General features: G+C 40.7%; 1 protein-coding gene across 4 annotated transcripts in view; it reads left to right on the top strand.

Annotated features, from left to right (window-relative positions):
* SHROOM4 (shroom family member 4) overlaps window positions 1–24,088 on the top strand; it is a 234,895-nt gene that overhangs the window by 192,306 nt on the left and 18,501 nt on the right. For all 4 annotated transcript variants that reach the window (XM_019717324.3, XM_074323223.2, XM_019717326.3 and 1 more), the window contains 2 exons: window positions 1,388–3,854; window positions 11,337–11,398. In XM_019717324.3, the coding sequence (XP_019572883.3) occupies window positions 1,388–3,854; window positions 11,337–11,398 (2,529 nt within the window). The remainder of the gene's footprint in view (window positions 1–1,387; window positions 3,855–11,336; window positions 11,399–24,088) is intronic.

Raw genomic sequence — 24,088 nt, 5'->3', positions numbered from 1 at the left:
TCAGCTCTGGCTTTCTGAACTGTGACCTTTCTGAGAGCAGCCTGCAACCTCTGGGGTTCTAGTTATAGGGAGTTACTGGTATGACTTGGCTCAGTTCAGCTTTGTGTGTGGGAAATAGTACTTAAAATTCAAGATAGTTTCTGATCCTAGCCCCTTCCTTGGTCTCCCCGGTTTGGCTTTACCGTGGGGGATGAGGGAAACATGGGTGGGCAGGGGCCACTATACTGTCAATACTAGTAGTAGAGAAAACACTGATAACAATAGCAATGGAAACAATCAAAAGCAGCAGCTACCATGTATTGAAGCTTTGCTAGGTGCCCGGACTATGATAAGAGCTTTACTTTTTTGTTATCTGATTTCACACACAAAACAACTCTCTGATGTAGATATTTCTATTATTCCCATTTAACAGACAGTATAGCAGAAGAGCTAAGACACTGGACTCACAGAAGCCTGGGTTCAAATTCCAGCTCTGCTTCTTCAGCAGCTTTGTGACGTTGTCAATTTACTTGACCTCTCAAAGCTTCAGTTTTCTCAGTTGTAAAGTGGAGATAATAGTTTCTCCCCTTAAGTTTGAAATGAGACACTCTAAAGTGCCTGGCACATCATAGGGCTTCGGTAAATGTTCAGGATTACTATTATCAAGAAAAGAATGGGGGATGCCTAAACTCCAGCCTTGTCTGGGCCACAAGCTAAAACTGGGCAATCTTGAGAAAATCTCCTCTTCAAAATCAATTCCTTTGTGGGGCTTGCTTTATATACTAGTGGTTCTCAAAAGTGTGGTCCCGGGACCAATAGCACCAGTATCACCAGACAACTTACAAGCAAAAATTCTCAGGATTCAACCAGACCTAAAACTTTGGAGATGAGGCCCCCTAACCTGTGTTTTGATAAGCTCTCCTTGTGATTTTGGTGCAAACTCAAATTCGAGAGCCACTGATTGACAAAACGGGCCAGCTAAAACTGAATAAGCCCTTTAAGGCCGCTTTCTGATGCTAATGGTCTATGCTTGTCTCTTCTGGCAGAGAGCCACATGCTGACTCCCTAGGGACAGTGACAGGCCAGAAGCAATTCTAGACTCACTGATGGCAGGGAAACAGAACATAACCCCCAATGGGATCCTCACACTTTTGGTCTTTGGGATCTCGTCCCCCATCCTTCTTCCATATGCCATCTTGTCTCCCATTTTACCATGTTGCTATGGTGCCCCGGTGTCCATCTCCTTCCCTGTTTCCCTTCCTTCTGTTTTTGCCTTGTCTCTCTCTCTCTCTCATTTGTGACATGGGTGCCTCTGGGTTTCCCTGTCTTCTCTCATGGCAGGGCTGTCCACGGTGGGAAAGGGATCTGGTAACTTGGCTAACTAATCAGTATGCCCTGTGTCTTGCAGTGACGTGTGTGTGCAGTGGTGTCCACTCTCCCGGCACTGCAGCACTGAGAAAAGCAGCTCTATTGGCAGCATGGAGAGCCTAGAGCAACCAGGCCAAGCCACCTATGAGGGTCACCTCTTGCCCATTGACCAGAACATGTACCCCAACCAGCGTGACTCAGCCTATAGCTCCTTCTCAGCCAGCTCAAATGCCTCTGACTGTGCCCTTTCCCTCAGGCCAGAGGAGCCAGCCTCTGCAGAATGCATCATGCAAGGCCCAGGGTCAACTAAGGCCCATAATGGCAGGTCTAATGTGCCTGAGACCTCAGGAAGTAGCCGGCGCACCAGCGGGGGCCACCTGACTCCCAGCTCCCAGCTGTCATCCCGCCCACGGGAGGTCCACCACTCAGGGCCTGCCAAGGCTGCCAAGGGCCCGCCACAACCTCCAGTGAGGAGAGACAGTCTTCAGGCCTCCAGATCCCAACTCCTCAATGGAGAGCAGCGCAGGGCTCCTGAGCCTGCAGACTCTTTACAACAGGAGAAACTGAGTTTAAACCCTACGCTATCCCAAAGGAACCCTAACAGGTTTTGCTGTCTCAGTGGGCAAGACCAAGTGACAAACGAGGGCCATCAGAACTGTGAGCTCAGCCAACCTCCTGAATCCAGCCAGCAGGGTTCTGAGCACCTACTGATGGAGGCCTCATCCAAAGCTGTTGGACTCCAAAAATCATATGACAAAGCTTCCAGTATAAATTCCAGCCCACTCAACAAGGCTTCAGCAGAGCTAGCTAAGACTTCTTTTAGCAGCCCTCAACACCTCACAGCACCCACAGGCCATCGCCATAGTGCCCCTGAACAGCTGCTGGCATCCCACTTGGAGCATGTGCACCTTGATACCAGGGTCACCAAGGGGATGGAGCTCCAAACTGGGCAGGATGGACATGAGTGGACTCTGTCCCCTTTACATAGCAGCCACACAGGGAAGAAAAGTCCATGTCCCCCTGCAGGAGAAACCAAGGACCAGCCCAGCAAAGAGAGAAAGACCAGACCAGTGGATGAAAGGCCTTTGGGTTCGGGGCACGAGAGCCCAAGCAGTTCTCCCCATAGAGAAGCTGATGGACACCCTCCAGAAAGAGGTCTCCAGGACCCAAACAGAGCAAGCAGAGCAGGCAGTGAGTTAGCCAGCCAGCAGCCCTCTGCCTCTGGCTCTCTTGTTCAACAAATCAGGGACTGTTCTTCAACCACTAAAGTAGCTGGCACCACAGAGGCAACTGAAGAAGGGGACAGTGAGTCCAAGGAGTGTGGCTGGGTGGGTGGTCGACGAAATGGAGGGACCCGGGGCCGCTCTATCCAAAACCGGCGGAAGAGTGAGCGTTTTGCTACCAACCTGCGTAATGAAATTCAGAGGAGGAAGGCTCAGCTTCAGAAAAGCAAGAGCCCCTTATCACAGCTGTGTGACACTAAGGAGCCAGTGGAAGAGACCGAGGAGCCCCTAGAAAGTCCTCCAATTCCTGCCTCTAACTCACCTCTACTACCTTCACATAAAAAACCACCTAGCCCCAGAGACAAGCTCTTCAATAAGAACATGATGCTTAGGGCTAGGTCTTCAGAGTGCCTCAGCCAAGCCCCTGAGAGCCATGAATCTAGGACAGACTTAGAAGGACGAATAAGCCCCGGCCAGAGGCCTGGCCAGTCCTCTTTGGGCCTGAATACCTGGTGGAATGCATCTGACCCATCCTCCTCAGACTCTGAGAAAACAAAGGTTCACCATGGAGTCCGTGGAGGTCACTGGAGATGGTCTCCAGAACACAACCTGCAGCCACATGTGGCACTAGCCATGGAAGGCCCTTCCAACCCAGGTGATAACAAGGAATTGACAGTTTCTACCACTCAAGCTGAGGAGGAAGCCATCCTCTTGCCCTTTGCAGACAGAAGAAAGTTTTTTGAAGAGAGTAGCAAATCCCTATCTACATCTCATTTGCCAGGTTTAAGCACTCATAGTAACAAGACTTTTAACCAGAGACCAAAACCTATAGACCAAAACTTCCCGCCAATGAGCTCTAGCTATAGGGAATTGAGGCGCCATCCGATGGACCAATCATATCGTGCCAAAGACAAATCATATCATTCCATGTCACCCCTTCAGTCAGAAACTCCTACTTACTCAGAATGTTTTGCAAGCAAAGGTCTAGAACAATCCATGTGTTGTAAGCCACTGCACTGTGGTGATTTTGATTACCACAGGACCTGCTCTTACTCCTGCAGTGTCCAGGGAGCTGTAGTACATGACCCTTGCATTTATTGTTCTGGGGAAATCTGCCCTGCTTTGCGAAAGAGAAATATGATGCCAAACTGCTACAACTGCCGATGCCACCATCACCAATGCATTCGGTGTTCAGCTTGCTATCATAATCCCCAGCACAGTACCCTCGAAGACAGCACCTTGGCACCTGGCAATGCTTGGAAACCCAGGAAGCCTACAGTGCAGGTGAGGACTTGGTTCTTGGATGGGTGAGCTTCGTTATTCTCTTTGTGAGGAGAAAGCGATGTAAATCATTTGACAACATAACAGTAATTCCGTAAAACTGTATAGTCTTGGCTCCACCAGATGGTAACTTACTAACCTTACGTAGGAAACTCAGCAACCAACATTGCAGTTACCTCATCTTTATAGTTAGAATAAAATAACTTTACTTCACAAAATGGACAGAACTTGGACTTATAGCCTGACTGGCTGTCTTGGTATCTGAGTGACCTTAAGCAAGTCATTCAACCACCAAAATTTGCAGTTATGTGATTTTTAAAGGGAAAAAAAGAATTTTTACCGCATAAAAATGGCCAGTATTAAATAAAGTCTTATTACCTCATTCTGTAAAGTGGAGGAGAATAATGGCTGCCTCATGGATCAGCTGTGAGGATCAAATGAGATTGTTGAAATAGAGTGTCAGGCCCAGTGCCTGATACAAAACACCACGTATTCCCTTCCATTTCCTGTTTTAAAACTATTTGGAGCTCCAAAATTTGCCAATGGTCTCCCAGGCTTTGCTTTCAGAGATCTGACTTGTCTGGTTTTCTAAAGAACAAATCCTACCCCTACCTTTTCCAGTCTCTCTCTGTCAGATGGCTGTTGCTATATTGGCTAATATGGCTGTTGCTATATTCTGGTTATGACCTACCACTCTAACACAAGCCACCACCATCCCCCAGGGTACTTCTGGGAGGACTCTATGTCCTTACCAACTCGCTGCCAGATTCTTTCCCCATGGCTTCCCTAGTGCCACCTTTTGTCTGGTGCACTCAAACCAGAAGTTAGTTTCTGTGTTGAACTGTTGTTGCATAGTCAGACACTTCTGAATGACTAGATGTACAAAATGGCTCAATATACATTTTTTTCTAAAAAAAGGAAACTTCGGGGTGAAAGAAGCCTTACATAAAAGACTACATATTCTACTATTCCCTTTATACGAAGTTCTAAAACAGCTATTCTATGGAAAAATAATTCAAAACAGTGGTTGCCTATGGGAGGTGGCACAGAGTTTGACTGGGAAAGGGCATGAGGGAACTTTGTTAGGTGATGATAGTGTTCTATATCTTGATAAGAGTTTGAGTTACACAGGTGTATACATTTGTCAGAACTCAACAAATGTAAACTTAATATTTGTGCATTTAACTGGAAGTAAATTTTGCCTTAAAATATTATAAACAAATATGGAACTTTATTTAATGATATGTATGCTGAAGTTTTTGAAGCCTATTGATGTTCTAACTTATTTTATAGTTTTCAGCGTATAAATGTTGCACATATTTTGTTATATTTATCCCTAAGATTTCATGTTTTTGATGCTATAGCAAATAGTATTATTTTCTTAATGTCAAGTTAAAATTCTCCCTTACCATTATATAGAAATACAATTTTTTTTTTAAATTTTTGTATGGCTGTTTGCTTTCTTTTTTTTTAATTTATTTTTTAAATTTATTGGGGTGACAATTGTTAGTAAAATTACATAGATTTCAGGTGTGCAATTCTGTATTACATCATCTATAAATCCCATTGTGTGTTCACCACCCAGAGTCAGTTCTCCTTCCATCACCATATATTTGATCCCCCTTACCCTCATCTACCACCCCCCACCCCCCATACTCTCTGGTAACCACTAAACTATTGTCTGTGTCTATGAGTTTCTGTTTCTCATTTGTTTGTCTTGTTCTTTTGTTGTTTTTGGTTTATATACCACATATCAGTGAAATCACATGGTTCTCTGCTTTTTCTGTCTGACTTATTTCGCTCAGCATTACACTCTCAAGATCCATCCATGTTGTCACAAATGTTCCTATATCATCTTTTCTTACTGCCGAATAGTATTCCATTGTGTATATATACCACAACTTCTTTATCCATTCATCTATCGAAGGACATTTTGGTTGTTTCCATGTCTTGGCCACCGTAAACAAAGCTGCAATGAACATTGGAGCACACGTGTCTTTATCTATAAATGTTTTCAGATTTTTTGGGTAGATACCCAGGAGAGGGATTGCTGGGTCATATGGCAATTCTATTCGTAATTTTTTGAGGAACCTCCACACTGCCTTCCATAGCAACTGCACCAGTCTGCATTCCCACCAACAGTGTATGAGGGTTCTATTTTCTCCACAGCCTCTCCAAAACTTGTTACTATTTGTCTTGTTGATGATAGCCATTCTGACTGGGGTGAGGTGATATCTCATTGTGGTTTTGATTTGCATTTCTCTGATGATTAGTGATGTTGAGCATTTTTTCACATGTCTATTTGCCATTTGTATGTCCTCTTTGGAGAAATGTCTCTTCAAGTCCTCTGCCCATTTTTCAATTGGGTTGTTTGTTTTTTTGTTGTTGAGTTGCATGAGTTCCTTGTATATTCTGGATATTAGTCCCTTATTGGAGGCACTATTTGCAAAAATCTTCTCCCATTCAGTTGGTGGCCTCTTTATTTTGTCGATGGTTAGAAATACAGTTTAATTTTGTATGTTGGCCTTGTATCTTGCAACCTTGCAAAACTCATTGATTCTAGTAGCTTTTTGGTAGATTTAAAAAGATTTTCTACATAGACAATCATATCATCTGCAAATAAAAATAATTTTATATCTTTCTTTCCACTGTATATGCCTTTTCTAGAGGAGAGGGGGGCTTATTGCATTGTCTAGGACCTCCAATACAATGTGCAATAGAAATGGTTAGAGAAGATATTGTAACTGTGTTCCTAGTATTTCACTATTAAGTTTGATGTTAGCTGTAGGTGTTTTTTTTCTTCTTCACCATTTATTCTTTTTTAAAAAATTAAATTTTGTAGGTGTTTTTGTAGATGCCCTTTATGAGGTTGAGGAAGTTCCCTTTTATTCCTAGTTTGATGAGAACTTTTATCACGAGTAGATGTTGGAGTTCTTTCAAATGCTTTTTCTGTATCTATTGAGATGCTCATAAAGTTTTTCTCTTTTAGTGTGCTGATATGGTGAGTTACATTGATTGATTTTTGAAATAAGAAACAGTTTAGTATTGCCAGGATAAATGCCACTTGGTCATGATGTATTATCCTTTTTATGTGCCACTAGATTCTATTTGCATATAGTTGTTAAGGATTTTTGTATCTATGTTTATCAAGGCATTTAGCCTGTAGTTTCCTTGCAATGCTCTTGGCTGGTTTTTACATCCAGATGTTGGCCTTACTAAATAAGCTGGGAAGTATTCCCTCCTCTTCTATTTTCAGGAAGAGTTTGTATAGAATTAGTGTGTTTTTTTTTCTTAAATGTTAAGTAGAATTCATCATTGAAGCCATCTGGGCCTGGAGTTGTCTTTGTGGAAAGATTTTTAACTACAAATTCAATTTCTTCAATAGCTATAGGATCATTTAGGTTATCTATTTCTTCTTGAGTGAGCTTTGGTAGTTTGTCTTTCATGGAATTTGTCCATTTCATTTAAGTTTTCAAGTTTATAGGGATGAAGTTGTTTGTAACTTACTTTGAAATGCATCAAGAGTTTAAGATGGATTGGTGGATGGATAGAGAAGTGAATAGAGAGATATGTGATGAGGCAAATATGGTAAAATATTAATTGTAGAATCTAGGTCGTGGATTGGGTGTTAATTGTAAATTTGTTCAACTTTTCTGTATGCTTAAAAATATCCGTAACAAACTGTTGACAAAAAGAGAAGAGGAAATATAAAATAATGGGTTTAAGGGCACTGATGTGGGAAGCAGTTTGCCTAGGTTCAAATTCCTAAGTTCTCCCATTTTTTTTAAAAAGTTGAGGTAACATTACCTACTTCATAAGTTGGTTGTGAGGATTAAATGATGTAACCTGTGTAACGCTCTTAGAACAGTGCCTGCCAGATAGTAACCATCTTATAAGTGTGTGTTATTATCTCTTAAAATAAGGGGAGAGATTGGCTTAGCTTGAGAAAATGTTTGCTGAAAGCAGGACCTACAAGTATACAATAGAGAAAGGGGACTGATGTTGGGTGTGGGGCAGGGGAATACAGAGACAATGGCTGCAGAAGTGTCAACCCAGGGCCAGTAACTCCGTAATGGAAGAAGGTGAAATTTGCACGTTGCATCAATTGGCAGCAGTAATGCAGTGTACCTGTGTCTATATCATGCCCCTCCTTTTGCACTCTGAGAGAGGGACACATTCGATTCCCAATGCCTGTTAGACTCTCTAAGCAGGTTTGCTTAGACAATAGGCTTTCAGACATGTGGATGGCCATATAGGAACCACTTCATGCCCATTCTTACCCCTGCCACCTAAACACATCCCTACCCCCAAACATGAGGAAAATTTACAGCATGGATTAGGATACCCCAACACATATGACTAAGGTAGTTGTGACCTTCTCCTTATGGCCTCAGAAAATGTTGGAGAACTAATTGGCTCTTGTTTAGTGCTATTAAGAGAACTAAAATCAATACACATTTACATCCCTTGTACTTCATGCCAGTTAGTTTTCCACATATTATCAGGTTATTTCACTTAACAAATGTATGAGATAAGTTATAATAGGACCCCCGTTTTACAGCCAAGGAAGCTGAGGCTCAGAGAGGTCACACATCTAGCAAGTGGCAAAACTAGGATTTGAGCAACAACTACTAACATTTGAGTGTCTACTGTGCACCAGGTACTGTTCTAGGCACTTTACATGTATCAACTCATGCAGTTCTCAGAGTAGGGTTTCTGGGCGGGAATTCCTGCCTATTCTCAGAAATTTTTTTCACTTTCTCGTTCCCGAATCCCGAAATATAAACTGTTTTCTATTCTCCACGATGAATCATTTCCACAAAGTGACAGCCAATACTACTAACCACCTGGGTTCAAGGAGCCAATTTTCCCAATTTCCCAACCAACTTTTTTCGGGATTCGGGAACGGAAAAGCGAAAAAATTTCACGAGAATGGGCAGGAATTCCCACCTGGAAACCATACCTCAGAGCAATCAAGAAATAGGCAATGTAATGGAATACGTGTTTCCCCCAAAATAAGACCTAGCCGGACAATCAGCTCTAATGCGTCTTTTGGAGCAAACATTAATATAAGACCTGGTATTTGTTATATCATATCATATCATATCATATTATGACCCAGTATATTATATTATATTATATTATATTATATTATATTATATTATATTATATTATATTATATTATATTTATTATTTTAAAGACCCAGTCTTATAGTAAAAAAGACTGGGTCTTATATTAATTTTTGCTCCAAAAGATGCATTAGAGCTGATTGTCTGGCTAGGTCTTATTTTTGGGGAAACAAGGTATTACTCAGCCATAAGATGAAATACTGCCATTTGTGACAAGGTGGTTGGATCTTGAAATTATCATGCTGAGTGAAATAAGTCAGACAGAAAATGGCAAGAACCATATGACTTCACTCATATGTGGGATATAAAACTGAAAGCAACAAATGAACAAAACAAACAAACAAAGAAAAACTCATAGACATAGACAAGAGTTTAGTGGTTACCAGAGGGGAAGGGGGAAGGGGGGTGGTAGAAGAGGGAAAAGGGGGTCAAATATATAGTGATGGAAGGAAAACTGACTCTGGGTGGTAAATACACAGTACAATATGTAGATGATGTATTATAGAAATGTACACTTGAAACCTATATAATTTTACTAACCAATGTCACCCCAACACATTTAATAAATAAAAAAATAAGTAGTGTTATTATCATGATCACACTGTTAAAAAAATTGGGGGAAATTAGATAAAGAGAAGTTGGATAGTTTGCCTGAGATCACATAGTTAGTGAAGGGCAAGTGTGGGATTTGAATCCATGCAGTCTAGCTTCAGGGCCAATCTCCTAACTGTGCTACACTGTCTCTCCATAAGCTGATTGCAAAGCCCAGGCTCTCTCTAGTATGGCAGGGTGCCTTCTAGCAGTATATCTTCCACACAAATCAACCTGCATCCTACCACTGTCAATCTGCCTCTGCAACAAGCCATGGGGTACATGCCTCTTTAGTTCAAAAGGTACAGGCAATTTACAGCAACCTAAGTGGTACAGGGGGAAAAATAAGGTGATACTGGGGATGTGAGAACAAGGTTGGGAGTTGGGACAGGACTTTGTTTGGTTTGGCCACTGCTATTTACTGAGCACTTCCCATAGGGCTAGACAGGGCATGGACCGGAAATCCTGGCTCCCACTGTGGCTGAATAAGTAATATGTCTTTGAGGCTAAGGGCATCTCACAAGGATGTCAAAGCAGAGTCTAAAGTCTAACAAGTGGTTAGAACTGCTCTAACATGACAGGTACATGCAGGGACTGCTCCGATCCTGTAAACGCTGAGAAACCTCATCCTTTCCATGGCTACTAATATCCAGAACCTCCTATGAGCTGAGCACTGTGCTAGGCATTCTCTATGTACATCTCATTTTATTCCCACTACTGGGAACCTAGCAAGGCTAGATAGCATAGTCCTTATTTTCCAGATAGGAATCTGAGGTTCAGGAAGGTGACATAACTTCTTTCAAATAACACAGTTACTAAGTGTCTTAGCCAATATGACTGACACCAGGTGTCTTACCCCCAAAAGGAGTATATTTTTTAATTGGGGCAAAGGTAATAAAACTTTGAATGGGACCAATAATAGCATTGGAGAAACAGGGAATTTGGAAGATCAGTGAGATTTAGGAACAACTGTGCATTCCCGTTGGGCTAAGCTCCGAGTACTGAATGCAAAATCAGGGAGAATGTCAAAGGCAAATTTGCATTAGGTTTGAAGCCAGACTAGAGAGGTAGGGACATTTTTACAAATGACATGCATGGCTTGGGCTACAGGGCAATGAGTTGCTTGGGGAAAGCCCTTAAGGAAAAACATGCCCAGGGTGAAGAATACTCCTGCAATGTGGGGAACATGGCACCCAGCACTCATGCGTCCCAGAGATAAGCCCACCTCAGCCCCTGCCAGTGGATCTCGGAGGAGGAAGGGCCCCTGCAGTGTGGCATTGTGGCATGCATGATCCCCATCTGCCTCACTCTGGGAGATGGTTGCAACAGCAGGAGCCTTAGGCCTCAAAGCCCCTTCAAGAGCCAGGGTTACCAAGATGCTTTCTATGTTGGAAGAGTCAAGAGGAAAGAGCAGGTTCACCAGGCAGTGCAAACAGTAAGAGCCAGAGAAAACAGTAAACATGCTAAACTGGTTTTTACCCTGTTTTGGGAGGGGAGTGGAGAGAGGAAAACACAGTTTCTACATGACACTGTCCAGGTCAACTGAGTACTCTCTTAGTCTCTTCATGAACCCAGCAGCTCAGCAGGCCTCCTGACAGAAAGGCAACCCTCCAGGTACATATTTCTCTAGCCTGCATGGGAAACTAGAAGGAACCAGTTGGGGCACCTGGCCAGGGAGAGGCTCCTGACCTCTTCACATTTTTGAGGCCATCTAGATACCTGGCTGCTCAGAGCTCCCTAACTTATCAGAATTTTGCTTTGCAGGAATTTCCTGGGGACAAATGGAAACCAATAACAGGAAACAGGAAGACCAGCCAATCAGGGAGGTAAGTGACTGTTCAGGGAGTTGGGGTGAGTTGGTGCCCCTGAGGCGTCTATAGAAATTGGTAAGGTCTTCTGTGCTCAGTTTTCTTTGAGGAACCTGGTCTGGTGTTCATACCAATGGCTTGATGCCATAGATGTCATCCAGCCTGCCCCCCAGGCAGCTGGGCTACAGACCAAACTGATTGCTAGGAGATTTCGGAATATGTAGTAGTCAGGCAGTATTGTGGGATATGTGCCCATCATCTCAGAGGCCTGCAGTGGGCTAGTGTGGGCACAAAGACATGTGGGACAAGACGATGCTGAAACATAGATGAGAAGGCATAAATTATGCCTGCCTTCCCAGTGGACGCTGGGCAGTTGCAGGGGACAGAGAGGAGGTAAGACTGTGTAGCTAGTGCTGTGCCTTTGCCTCAGAGTTGTTGGAGGTACTTGTTTCTTGGGTTCTGTCACCTTTTCTTTTTATAGGGCTTGTTGAGAAGTTAAGGTCTGCTCATTGGAAGTCCAAGGGTAGATCATGTTAACAATAGGTTAAAATTCCTGAAAGAAGGCAAGGACATTTTTAGAAATGGCATATATGGCTTGGACTAGAGGGAAAAGTGTTGCTTGGGTAAAACTCTTAAGGAAATAAAAATGCCCAGAATGAACAGTCTGCTCCTATAATGTAGGGAACATGGCACCCAGCACTCATGTTCCCCAGAGATGAGCCCTCCTGCCATGGGTGACCATAAGGAGTGATAGTTATCTTCTCTGGGTTGCTCTACATGAGCCTGGCTGGACTCTCTCTTTTGTGAAATTCCTTGATATACTCTTTCAGTCAGTTCTTCTTCAGGCCAAATTATATGAGGTCCCTAAATTATGTTGATTATTTAATTCAAACTCCAGGAATGAAGGAGGAATAGGGAAGAAGGCTCTTAGCTGTGCCTCTGTGGGGGCTCCTAGGGAGGGGTCACCAAGGGAAAGGACTAGAATCTGGGTCTCCTGACCCATAAAGAGCCCAGGGTTCTTTCTGGGGGTCTACATTATCCCCTGTGATTTGGTGATGTAGTCAGGAATACTTCTGGCTTTCTTTTGATTCCAAAGTCTGGGAAACTTATGAGTTTTCTGGTTGGCAATGGGAATAGAGAGGAACCCAACATTTATTGATCATCTGCTACCCTGTTTCCCCGAAAATAAGACCTAACCAGACAATCAGCTCTAATGTGTCTTTTGGAGCAAAAATTAACATAAGACCCGGTCTTATTTTACTATAATATAAGACTGAGTCAATATAATATAATATAATTAATATAATATAATATAATATAATATAATATAATATAATATAATATAATATAATACCGGTCTTACATTAATTTTTTGCTCCAAAAGACGTATTAGAGCAGATTGTCTGGCTAGGTCTTATTTTTGGGGAAACAGGGTATGTGTCAATCACTGGACTGGATCTTTTTATACCCATAATCTCATTTATTCTCCAGAACAGTTCATTTTTACTACCTGTTTTATAGATGAGGTCTAGAGAGGTTATACAACTTAGCTGAGGTCACACAGCTAATATAACTAATGGAGACAGGATTTGGACCCAGATTTGCCTGGCCCCAAAGTTCGTGTTTTTTCCATTACAACTGCTGAAATTAGGATCCCTAAGGAAACCCTTCAAACAGATCACTGAGCATCGTCTCGGGAGTCTGGCCTGGATGGGAATACTATGGGATTCTATGGCCAGTCTTGATTCCTTGCTGTGAACTGGCTTGCACCATGTCCTTGGAGAAATTATTTCAGTCTAGTGGGTCTGCTGAGTGTCCTGTATTAGACTGAGACCTTTGAGAGAAGAGACCTCACCTTGGTAATAGACTTACTCTCTGTGCCTAGCACAGAGCAGTTGCTCAAGGGTATTTGTCCTTTGCTTGCCAAATGAAGAAACAGAGCCTCCACCACTGAATGGGTGAAGTAAAACAAAATAATTATGCTAACTAACATTTCTTGAGCACACTGCTGTATTCTAGACACCACTAAAGCAGTTTACATGTATTTATCACTATAACCTTAAGTGGTAGGTACTATTAATCTCCCCATTTGTCCAAGAGAAGAAACTGAAGCACACACAGATAAATTAATTCACGTAAAGCTTCACATATTTAGTAAGTTGACCAGATCAAGGCACTCTAACTTCAGAGACATTCCACAGTAAGTCCTTACTTCAAATCATCAATATGTTCTTGGAAACTGCGAATTTAAGAGAAATGATGTAACGAAACCAATGTTACCATAGGCTAATTGATATAAACAAGAGTTTAAGTTCCTATGGCATACTTCTGGTCACAAAACATCACTGAATTTCTAAATGAAGACCCAAAATTTTCTAATATTAAACATTGAAATAAATGTGAATTATACATACATTTAAGGGAGATTAATAAAAACAAATAAGGTAGTTATTTTCCAAACTGCTTAGGGTTGCAGGTGGCCAGAGCCTCTCCCAGCAGCTCAGGGCACAAGGCAGGAACCCAACCCTGGACAAGATGTCCTTCCATTGCAGGTGCACTCACACCCATATTCATTCAGATGGGGATAATGTAGACACGCCAATTCACTTCACATGGACATCTTTGGGATGTGGGACGAAAGCAGAGTCCCCAGAGAAAACCCATGCAGACATGGGGAGAACATGCAAACTCCACACAGACAGTGGCCCTGGCTGGGAACTGTTTCTTTCTTTTTCTTTTTCTTTTTCTTTTTCTTTTTCTTTTTTTTTGTCATCAATGTTGTAACAAGATGCTATTGAACAAAGCAATGTTATGGAGGACCTGCTGTACTACCCTACGGTGGTTCTCCAAAAATGGTTCTCTTATCAATCAGCCAGTGAAGTAAGAAGACTTTATTCAAAACCTAGTGTATGTACTGCCTTTTTCTAAGAAAGCAGGGAAATGTTAAAGAGCATCAGGAAGCATAATGCCTCCCCACCCACAGCTTGAGCAAGAAAGAAACCCACACAAAGTTAAGTAGCAGTAATGATAAATTACCATTTGCAAAACAACCTACATGCTACAAGCTAAGTTACACCTATTATATTTTATCTTCCCCAAAACTCTGTTGGGTAGGTAGGTATTATTATAAATAGGGTGGTGGTTTTCAAACTTGAGTGTACATTAGAAAACCTGAAGGGCTTGTTAAAACACAGAGATAGGTAGATCCAACCCCCAGAGAGTATGGTTCAGTAAGTGTGTCATAGGGCTCTAAATGTGTATGTTTAACAAGCTACCCATGTGATGCTGATGCAGCTGGTCCTGGGATCACACTCTGAGAACCACTGACTCAGATAAAGCATCTGAGGTTCAGGAAAAGTAAGTCATTTACTCAAGGTCTCACAGCTACTAACTAAAGGAACAGGCTGAAATTTAAACCCAGCTTTTACTTACTCGGGGGAGTTGCTAATAAGTTGAAAAGTGTCAAATACATGGTTTATACAAGAAACGCCTGGCACATTGCAAGGGCCCAATACATGATAAGTATTATTGCACCTTATTTAAGTTCATTGGAGGGTAAGAAAACTGAAGGTTGAGACCTACAGGATGAAAGGTCCAGAGGGGAGACTAAAGAATGTGTGTTGGAGGAATTAAGTCCCACTGGTTAAGAGTTTTGGCCTTGGAGTCAGTTTGCCTGGGTTCAAATTCAGGTTCTTCCATTTTCCAGCTGTGTTAGTTTGACAAGTGTCCCCCCTCCCCTCTCTCTCTCTCTCTCTCTCTCTCTCTCTCTCTCTCTCTCTCTCTCTCTCTCTCTCTCTCTCCTGCCCCATCAGTTTCCTTATTTGTAAAATAGGTTATGTATCTACCTCATGTGATTGTTGAGACTATTAAATAAGTTAATATAGTATACAACCTGGCACCATAAACCCTCCTCAAATGTCAGTTGTGATAATGAAGAGGAAGAGGAGGGGAGGAAGAGGAAAGGGAGGAAGAGCAGCAGCAGTAACAGTAGCAGTACAGAAAAAAGGTCGGATAACAAAGTATTGAGCAATGATAGGTAGGCCTTGAAATCTGATAGGATCCCAAACATGGAAGCAATTTAAGGTTATCAATCAGATAAATGACATGGTAAATGTAGCACTTTAGGCAACTTGGCAGCATTTGCAGCCTAGATGGATTGAAGAGAGACCAATTAGGGGCAGTGGTCCAGGCATGAAAGAGTATGGCCCTGGATTGGGCCAGTAGGAAGGGAGTAGAAGGGGGATATGTGTGTGATATTTTGGGGGAAAATGTTTGTTTGTTATGAAAACAATATTACAGGAAGTTAAAAACAGAAGAAGAAATAGCTTTGTTCCTACCACCCTAACACCCTGATTATTTTCATTTCCCTGCCAGATTTTATCTATAGGTATAAATATTTTATTGGGCATAGTTATAATAACTATGTAGATTTGATTCTGTGTCCTACTTCTTTTTTCCCCACTAAGCACTAGTTGGTAAACAATTTTTCATGTTGCTATACAGGATTCCTCAATAGTTATAAATTTTAATGGCTGCATAATATTTCACTAACCTAATGTGTTCTGTTTTGCTTAATCATTTCCAAATTATTGGATAATTAGATTGCTTCTAATTTCTTGCTATAAAGTAATGCTGCAGAAAAATTTTGTGTCGCTTTAACCTTTTTTTCTCATTTTGAATTATCTCATTTAAAACAATTATCCGGAGTTGAGATTACAAGTTGAAGGAATATGAACATTCTTATTGTTCTTGATAGATTTCACCAAACTGCTTACCTAGGGGGCGTTTTATACTGCTGTTAGCAATTTATAAAGATACCAGTTTCCCCAAAGTCTTGCCATCATGGAATTTTTTTTTCTAATGCAATAGGTATAAATGATACCTATTATAATTTTAATTTACTTTGATTGTGCTAATTGGAAAATTTTTCATGTGTTTACTATTTGCATTGCTTCTCATGTGTTCTGTTCAGATTATTTGCTCACAAACACATGACACTTTTTGAAGGAAAAGTAGAGAGAACTTGGTGATTGGAATTTGGGGGAAAAAGGAGATAAGTCAAAAATAACTCTGATGTCCCATGACTTGGAGAAAGTTATTGACATAGCGTGGGCATGTGAGAAGGGGAGCTGGTTGGGTGGAGATGATAAATTTGAATGGGTTTTGTTGAACTTGAAGTTAGTGTGGGAGACCAGCGGATTTTTTGGAGGAGGCTTGTTGATTACCCAGCCAGGGGCTATGGTGGGGAAGAAGAACCAGCAAAGGAAACTGAAGGGGCAAGCAGCTGGAGTGGTAGAAAGAGAAATATGCCAGTGTACCAGCACAGAGGATAAGGAGAGGCCCACTACTGGCTTTGACAGTTTGGAATCACAAGTGACCTTCAGGAAAGCAAATTTAGCAAAATAGTGGGCATAGAAAGTAGATAGCATGATGGTCTGTAAGGGGGATGTATGGAAAAGAAACGCACACAGCTTTACACATCATAAATTCACCTGTTTTAAGTGTACAATTCAGTGAGTTTTGGTAAATTTACAATGTGGTGCAATCATCATAATCCAATTTTAAGACATGTCTATCTCTCTGAAATGATCCATTGTGCCCATTTGCAGTCGTTCTTCATTCCCACCATCAACTTCAAGCAACCACTAATCTACTTTCTGTCTCTATGGATTTGCCTATTCTGTACATTTCATATTAAATGGAATCATACAATATGTGGGCTTTGGGGCCTGGCTTCTTTCACTTCGCATGATTTGGCAGTTCATCATGTTGTAGCATGTATCAGTATTTCATTCCTTCTTCTTGCTAAATAATATTCCACTGTATGGATATGCCACATTTTATTTATCCATTCATCCATTAGTGGACATCTGGGTTGTTTCCACTTTATAGCTATTGTGAATACTCCCCAAACCACATTGTTTTGTGAATAATGCTGCTATGACCATTCAGGTCCAAGTTTCTGTGTAGACATATGTTTTCAGTTCTCTTGGGAGTCTCCTTAAGAGTGGAATTTCTGGACCATGTGGTAATTCTATGATCTTTTTCAGGAACTGCTTAACTGTTTTCCAAAGTGGCTGTACCATTTTGCATTTCCACCAGCAACATAGGGGTGTTTCAGTTTCATTTCATTAATTTTAATAGATTGATTTTGTGTTAATGTTACTGTGTGATTTGAAAAATATGTTAAAATAAGAATGTTTAAAAAAGACATTTCAACATTAAAAATGTTTTAAAAGATGTTGGCTAGAGAAAGGAAGGAGAAAATCAGGTGGTAGTTAGAGGGGACAGTAGGGTTTAAGTTAGTGATTCTCAAAATATGGCCCTAGGACCAGCAACCTCAGTATCACTTAAGAACTTGTTAGAAATGCAAATTCCTGGGCCCCTGTCAGACTTACTGAGTCAGATACTGGGATGTGGCTCAGCGATCTGTGTTTTAACAAGCCTTCTAGGCAATTCTGATTTGAAAAGCTAAATATGAGAACCACTGATTTAAATGAAGGTTTGGACAGGATTTGGGTTTAAGAATGGAAAGGAGAGGTTATTGGAAAGGGAAGGAGTATTGCTACTGAAGGTAGAGGACAGAGATCACAGTTTATGATCTCAGGGAAGATGAGAAGGCCTAGGAAAGGTCAAGGGCAGAGATGACATTTAAAAGGAGAAATCCTGATGGAGTTTCCACTCCCTCTACCTCCCCCACACACATTTTAACATTTCTTATGTCATTTCTGTCACAACAGGAATGATGGGTGTAGGTGGGAAAATCAGATGTATATTTTTGAGCCACTCTCTGCCTAGAAACCTGCAACGAGTTTTAATTCCATATAGTTACCCTCTTGGTTGTCTTCTTCCACTGTTATTTGGTTTGCATGTGGAGAATGCAAATACATTTTAATGTTAGCAGGAGGGGAAAAAATTAGTGAGTAGATCTGGGAGAAAAAGCCACATAAGTGTGATATATTTAAAAGCCAAAAGAAATTATTTTCTGGATCATCTATTTTGGTTTTCTATACCTATGATTGCCTCCTGTGATTCTTTCCATTTTTCCACTTTGCACAGACCTTTAGAATGTGTAGGGGTTTTTTTGTTGTTGTTGTTTTTTTATGTGCACGGCCACCGTTAATCCTCACAGCAACCCTGTGTGGTTAAGTCTTATTGTTCCCATTCAACTGAGAATGGAAAGGAGCTGAGACTCAGGAAAGGTATTATACTATTATTAACAACAACAACAAAAGGTATAATAACTAACATTTATTAAATGTTATGTGTCAAATACTACTGTAAGCATTTCACATGAATTATTTCATTTATTATTCATCATGACCCCATGAGATAGTTACCATTTTTGACCCATTTTTACAGATGAGGAAACTTACTCACAGATTAAATTTATTTGCCCAAAGTCAAACAGGCATGTGACTCCAAAGCCCATTATTTCTGAGATTATATAGCAAGCACGTGACAAAACTAGACTACTACCCAGGTTTTTCAATTCGCAGCCTAGAGCTGGCTCTCCTCCTTCCCTTTGTCATACCATATCATGAGCAGAATGTGGACTATCCAGCACACATTTACATTGTGCTGATTGAGTGAAAGAAAATGGATAATTCAGAGTTGAATCTCATTTCATTAGGAAGAGTACGCTTTTCAGAAGGTTTTACCTCCTAAGAAGAAAGCAACCTTCAGACGTATAGAAGAATTTGTCAAAAGCATTACAAAGTGAATTTAAATACTTGGGTATAAATTTAATCCTGGGCATACATAAGTTATTCAAGGAATATTATAAAACTCTAATGGGAGAAATAAAGACATGAATAAATGCATAGCTATACTCTGTTTCAGTTTGGGAAGACTGAATATAGTAATGATTACAGTACTCCCTAAATGAATATACAGATGTAATGCATTACTGATTAGAATCACTGTGGGGTACTTTATAGAACTTGTCAAATTCATAGTGAAATTTATCTGGAAGAATAAGTGGGCAAGAATACCAAAGAATACATTTATTTAACAAGGTAATGATGGTAGACTTACCCTATCAGATTTTAAAGCCTGTCATAAAGTGACAATGATCAAAACCATATGATAGTGGGCTGAAAAAAATCAAACAGTGAAATTTAAAAAAAGAGAGATTCTAGGAACACATTCAAGCTCTTCTAAGAATATAGAGCACACTGGAAGTAACACTGAACCGGGGAAAGCAATCACTCTTAAAGAAATGTTGGAAATTCTATATCAATACGGAGAATAATTAACTTAGATCAATGGTACATACAATACTCTGTAATAAATTCTAGGAAGCAGACCAGTGGAATGGCTTATTTATTTCAGCTATGGATGGAAGGTAAAGTTGTGTCTATCATCAGAGACAAGATGGATGGTTTCAAATATATAAAAGTTGGGGGAAATTCTTTGTACAACAAATGTAATAAAAAGCTAAACACAACAGAATGAGGAAATTGCCTGGGGTCAGCATCACTGATAACAGTTGACTGTCCAAAAATATAAAGAATGGGTACAGATATTGAAGGTCAGCTTTCAGATTCAGCTTCATAAAAGGGCAAGGAAAATGAATGGGCAGTTTACATATGAGGAAATAAATGCAGTCAAATCACTGCATGGAAAAGTACAATCTCTCTAGCGATTAAAGAAATGCAAATAAAAACAGCTTCAAGGTATCACAACCTGCTCATTAAACTATCAACAATTAATGGAAATGATAAATAGAAATTACAAAACCCTATCTTGGCAAGGCTGTGAGGAAACAGTATGTGCTTCTGGGAGTGGTATACATTGATTAAGTTTTCCTAGAGGGAAATCTAGAAATATGTGACAAGAGTTATAAAACTGTTCATACTCTTTGACCCAGTACACACCCCCAAGGAAATAGCCTAAAAAGGAAAAATAATTTGTTTAAAGATGTTCATAGTAGTGCTACTTATAATAATGGAAAAGATTTACCAATTTAATATGTCATGGTGGAATAGAATATAGCCATTAACAGTGATAGGTATACAAGTATTGGGTCTTGCATGGAAATGGGTGCAAGCCTTTAACCAAAAAAGGCTAAATCCTAAATCACATGTTGAATCTGATGGTAAACATACACAAAGAAAATCCAGAAAGGATTCTAGCAAAATGTAAATAGCTGGACTTGAATGCACATGGCGCTCTCTGGATACATGTCAAATTGCTGGAATTTATAATAAAAAAGAAAATCTGAAGAGGCAACCCACAATGGTTTGATTTAGGCCTGGGAAGTTGAACATCAAGGGCTTTGGAAAAATCCCCATACCGATAAGTGTTACTTACCAGACATGCTTGATCTCACTGTTAGCTAGAATTTGGTTTGCTAGAATTCTCTATCAACCAGCACTTCTCCTTATCTAAATCTGTGGTATGTTTGACATTTCTGAGGTGGGTACATCACCAGACCTTTGTGAGTGAGTCTCCAAATTTTTCACCACTGCTGCAACATAGAACACCCCCACCAATAAACATTTTATTATCTGGCTCAGAAACATCACTTTTTTTTTAAAATTAAATTTATTGGGGTGACAATTGTTAGTAAAATTACATAGATTTCAGGTGTACAATTCTGTATTACATCATCTATAAATCCCATTGTGTGTTCATCACCCAGAGTCAGTTCTCCTTCCATTCCATCACCATATATTCGATCTCCCTTACCCTCATCTCCCACCCCCCACCCCCCTCGGCCTTTTGGCTAAGATCAAGTGTTCTTATCAGTTTAACATCACTTTCTTAAGACCTTTCCATTTCTCTTCACTTCCATCACCAGCACTAATTTGCAGATAGTTTGGATTTCAGTGCCATTATTCACAAAGAAGCACATTTTCTCTCTCCCATGGTTACTTCACATGTATACCCTGACAACTAATGGAGACCTATCAAGCCAAGTTGGGATGGGAGTGCCAACTGGTTGACTATTTGCCCTCCTTTGCTGGGTGACTTGCTCTACAAACCAGTATTGTGATGGCTTGCAAGTAAAATTCATACCCTTTGCACAATGAGCAGTTACTACACTTCATGGATCTTTCAAAGGGTTAGAACTTCAAATGTTTAATACATGTGTGCCAAAGAACTATTCTATAATAATAATTGTCATTCATAATTAGGCACCCAGAATACTTTTTAAACTATCTGAAGCAGAATCATGTTCTTTATAGCTTTGGTAGTAAGTCTATTTCATTGTATTCTGGGTCTTTGTAATTCAATACATTAATGTCTGGTACACATGAGGACTCAAATACACAAAACTTGCTCTCTCCCCCAGCACTGTCCATTGTTTAACCATGGTGTAGCACCAAATTTCCTTAAATAGTATCAGAATTCTTACAGCTTTTTGAAGCTCCAGTATGCCTATTTTATTTTGTAAATATTTATCCCAGTTGTCACATGGGTGGTGTGTGTATATATATATATATATATATATATATATATATATATATATATATATATATATTAAGATGCATTTTGTTTTGAGAAGTTTTTTAATGGCTTTATACCTCTTAAGACACTGTAGTGAGTTGGGAAACTGGTAGATAATGACTGATTATATAGCAGTGGATCTCAAATTATGATCCTGGACCCACAGTACCACCATCATCATCTGGGAAATTATTAAAAGTAAAAATTCCCCACTCAGTCCCAGACCTACTAAATCAGAAATTCTGGGGGTAGGACCCAGCAACCTGTGTTTTAATAAGCCATCCAGGTGATTCTAATGCAGGCTTAAGTTTCAGAACCACTGGATATTAGATAATAGAGCCTTAATAATCTTGGCCAGCCTGATCCTCAGCTAAATTGTTCTTGTGGATATCAAACTTCCCAGACCCTTGGCAATATGTTAAATACTCCTAAAATGTCTTATTAAATCTCTTGAGAAGATTATGAGACCACTGGAGAGGCAGCATGTTGTGCTGGCAAAGGATGGGCATTGGAGTCCAATGGACATTAGTTGTAACTTCTCCTGACCACTTAACTCTCTTTGTGTTCCCCCAGTTATTTAATCTCTCTGCACCTCATTTCTAACCCAAGGAAGGGAGCATCCATACCAGAAGATTGTCTCAAAGGTTAAATGAGATTAAGTATGTCAAGTGTGCAGCCCTGTGCCAGACACATGAAGGAATCTCAGTAAACAAGAGCAATCACTACCATCCATTATCACCATGGTTATGACACTATGTAGGGTTCAGAGGACTAATGGGAAGACCTTCTTGGAATTCCAAGTTGGGGGTCATTGGAGAGAGGGAGCTAAGCTTCACCCAGGACAGCCCCAATAAAGCAAGGACCTCTCTGATCTCTTCACAGGACATTTTGCACCAGCCTCCTAGGGGCTATAGAAGCCTCTGGGCAAGTCCTGCTACTTGCATTTGTTTTTGCCAGACTAATTGTTCCTCACGTGAAGTTCTGTGGACCTAGAGGCAAAGAAGGGTGGCAACAACAAGCTCTCTGAGCCCTTCTCCCTTCCCAGTGTACCCTCGTTGTGTCTCACTTCCTGGATCTTGCAAATATTTCCTTCAGCAATAACCTGGGAGTGGCTGTTTCTCTTGGAGCAGTCTTATCTTTTGGCTTCTGAGGAAAGGGAAAGGGGAGAGGGGCTGGACCTGTGCACTCTTGCTGCTGAGATCCTGGAATGCCAAGCTATTGTGAGGAGTTTAAAAATAAAATTTCCAAACAAGAAAACTTCAAATGGCTTGAGGAGGCAGGAGGAGATTTTTCAGTCTCTACAAATATTGGTTTTCATTTTCAATTACTATTAGGCAAAAAAAAAAATAGATTCTAACAAAAGTGAAAAATATATTCATCAGAAGATAAGGCAACCCGTGCCAAGAGGAAAAGAGAAGAACAGCCCAGGACTTGGCAGGCAATTTGCTTTTGTTTTTGAGATGTGGTCTCCTTGCTGGTGTCAACAAAGCTCTTTCTCATACTTAGCCTTCATGCCTTACATTTCTTCTGCAAGGGGCTAAAGTCTTTGTGGACACCTGGGGATGAATATAGTACATGTACCTTTTGCCCCACCTCAAGAGTCCTTGCTTCAATGGGTTTGTCCCAGGTAGACAAATAAGGCAAGTTTCAGTGTGGATACTACTGCTTCTTACTAGTTGGGAAAATGATTTATTCTTTCTAAGCCTCAGATTCCTCATCTGCAAACTGGCAATAATGGTACCTACTTCAAGGGGCTGGTGTGAAGATTACTAGAAATGCATATATGCAAGTGCCTAAAACAGTGCCTAACACATAGTAAGAATTAGGAGAGTGTAGTTCTTTTCCCTTAATAAAAGCTCCCTGTCCTCCACTCCACGGAAGAATCCTTGCTGGGCCCCAAGTGAAGTTGTAGATTTCTGTGCATTTATGCAGCTTGAGCCCTTTGAAAACAGGACCTCTAGAGGCCAATATCCTCAGTTTGAGCCTGACCCACTTCAGTGGAAGCCTCCCATTTACCAGTTTACTTCAGTTGTTAGTACCAGTAAGGCAGGGGCTTGTTGGTTTTGCTCCCTTTTGATCTGGTTGGTCACCTTGCAGAGTGTAATATTCAATGAGAGCTTGGAATGACTTGTATATACATTGGCCCAGTTGATTCTACTGAGGGCAGTCCTTCTCTTTTCTGGAATCCTGCCTACTTCTGCTCTCCTGATATAAGTGACTCTGCAAGCCTGAAGCTGTCCCTACACAAGTTGT

Source organism: Rhinolophus sinicus, chromosome 18 (assembly GCF_057876585.1).
Source record: "Rhinolophus sinicus isolate RSI-liver-muscle chromosome 18, RSI-T2T, whole genome shotgun sequence".
NCBI classification, from domain to species: domain Eukaryota; kingdom Metazoa; phylum Chordata; class Mammalia; order Chiroptera; family Rhinolophidae; genus Rhinolophus; species Rhinolophus sinicus.
Note: the sequence above shows the minus strand (reverse complement) of the source record. Positions and strands in the feature narration are given on the sequence as shown.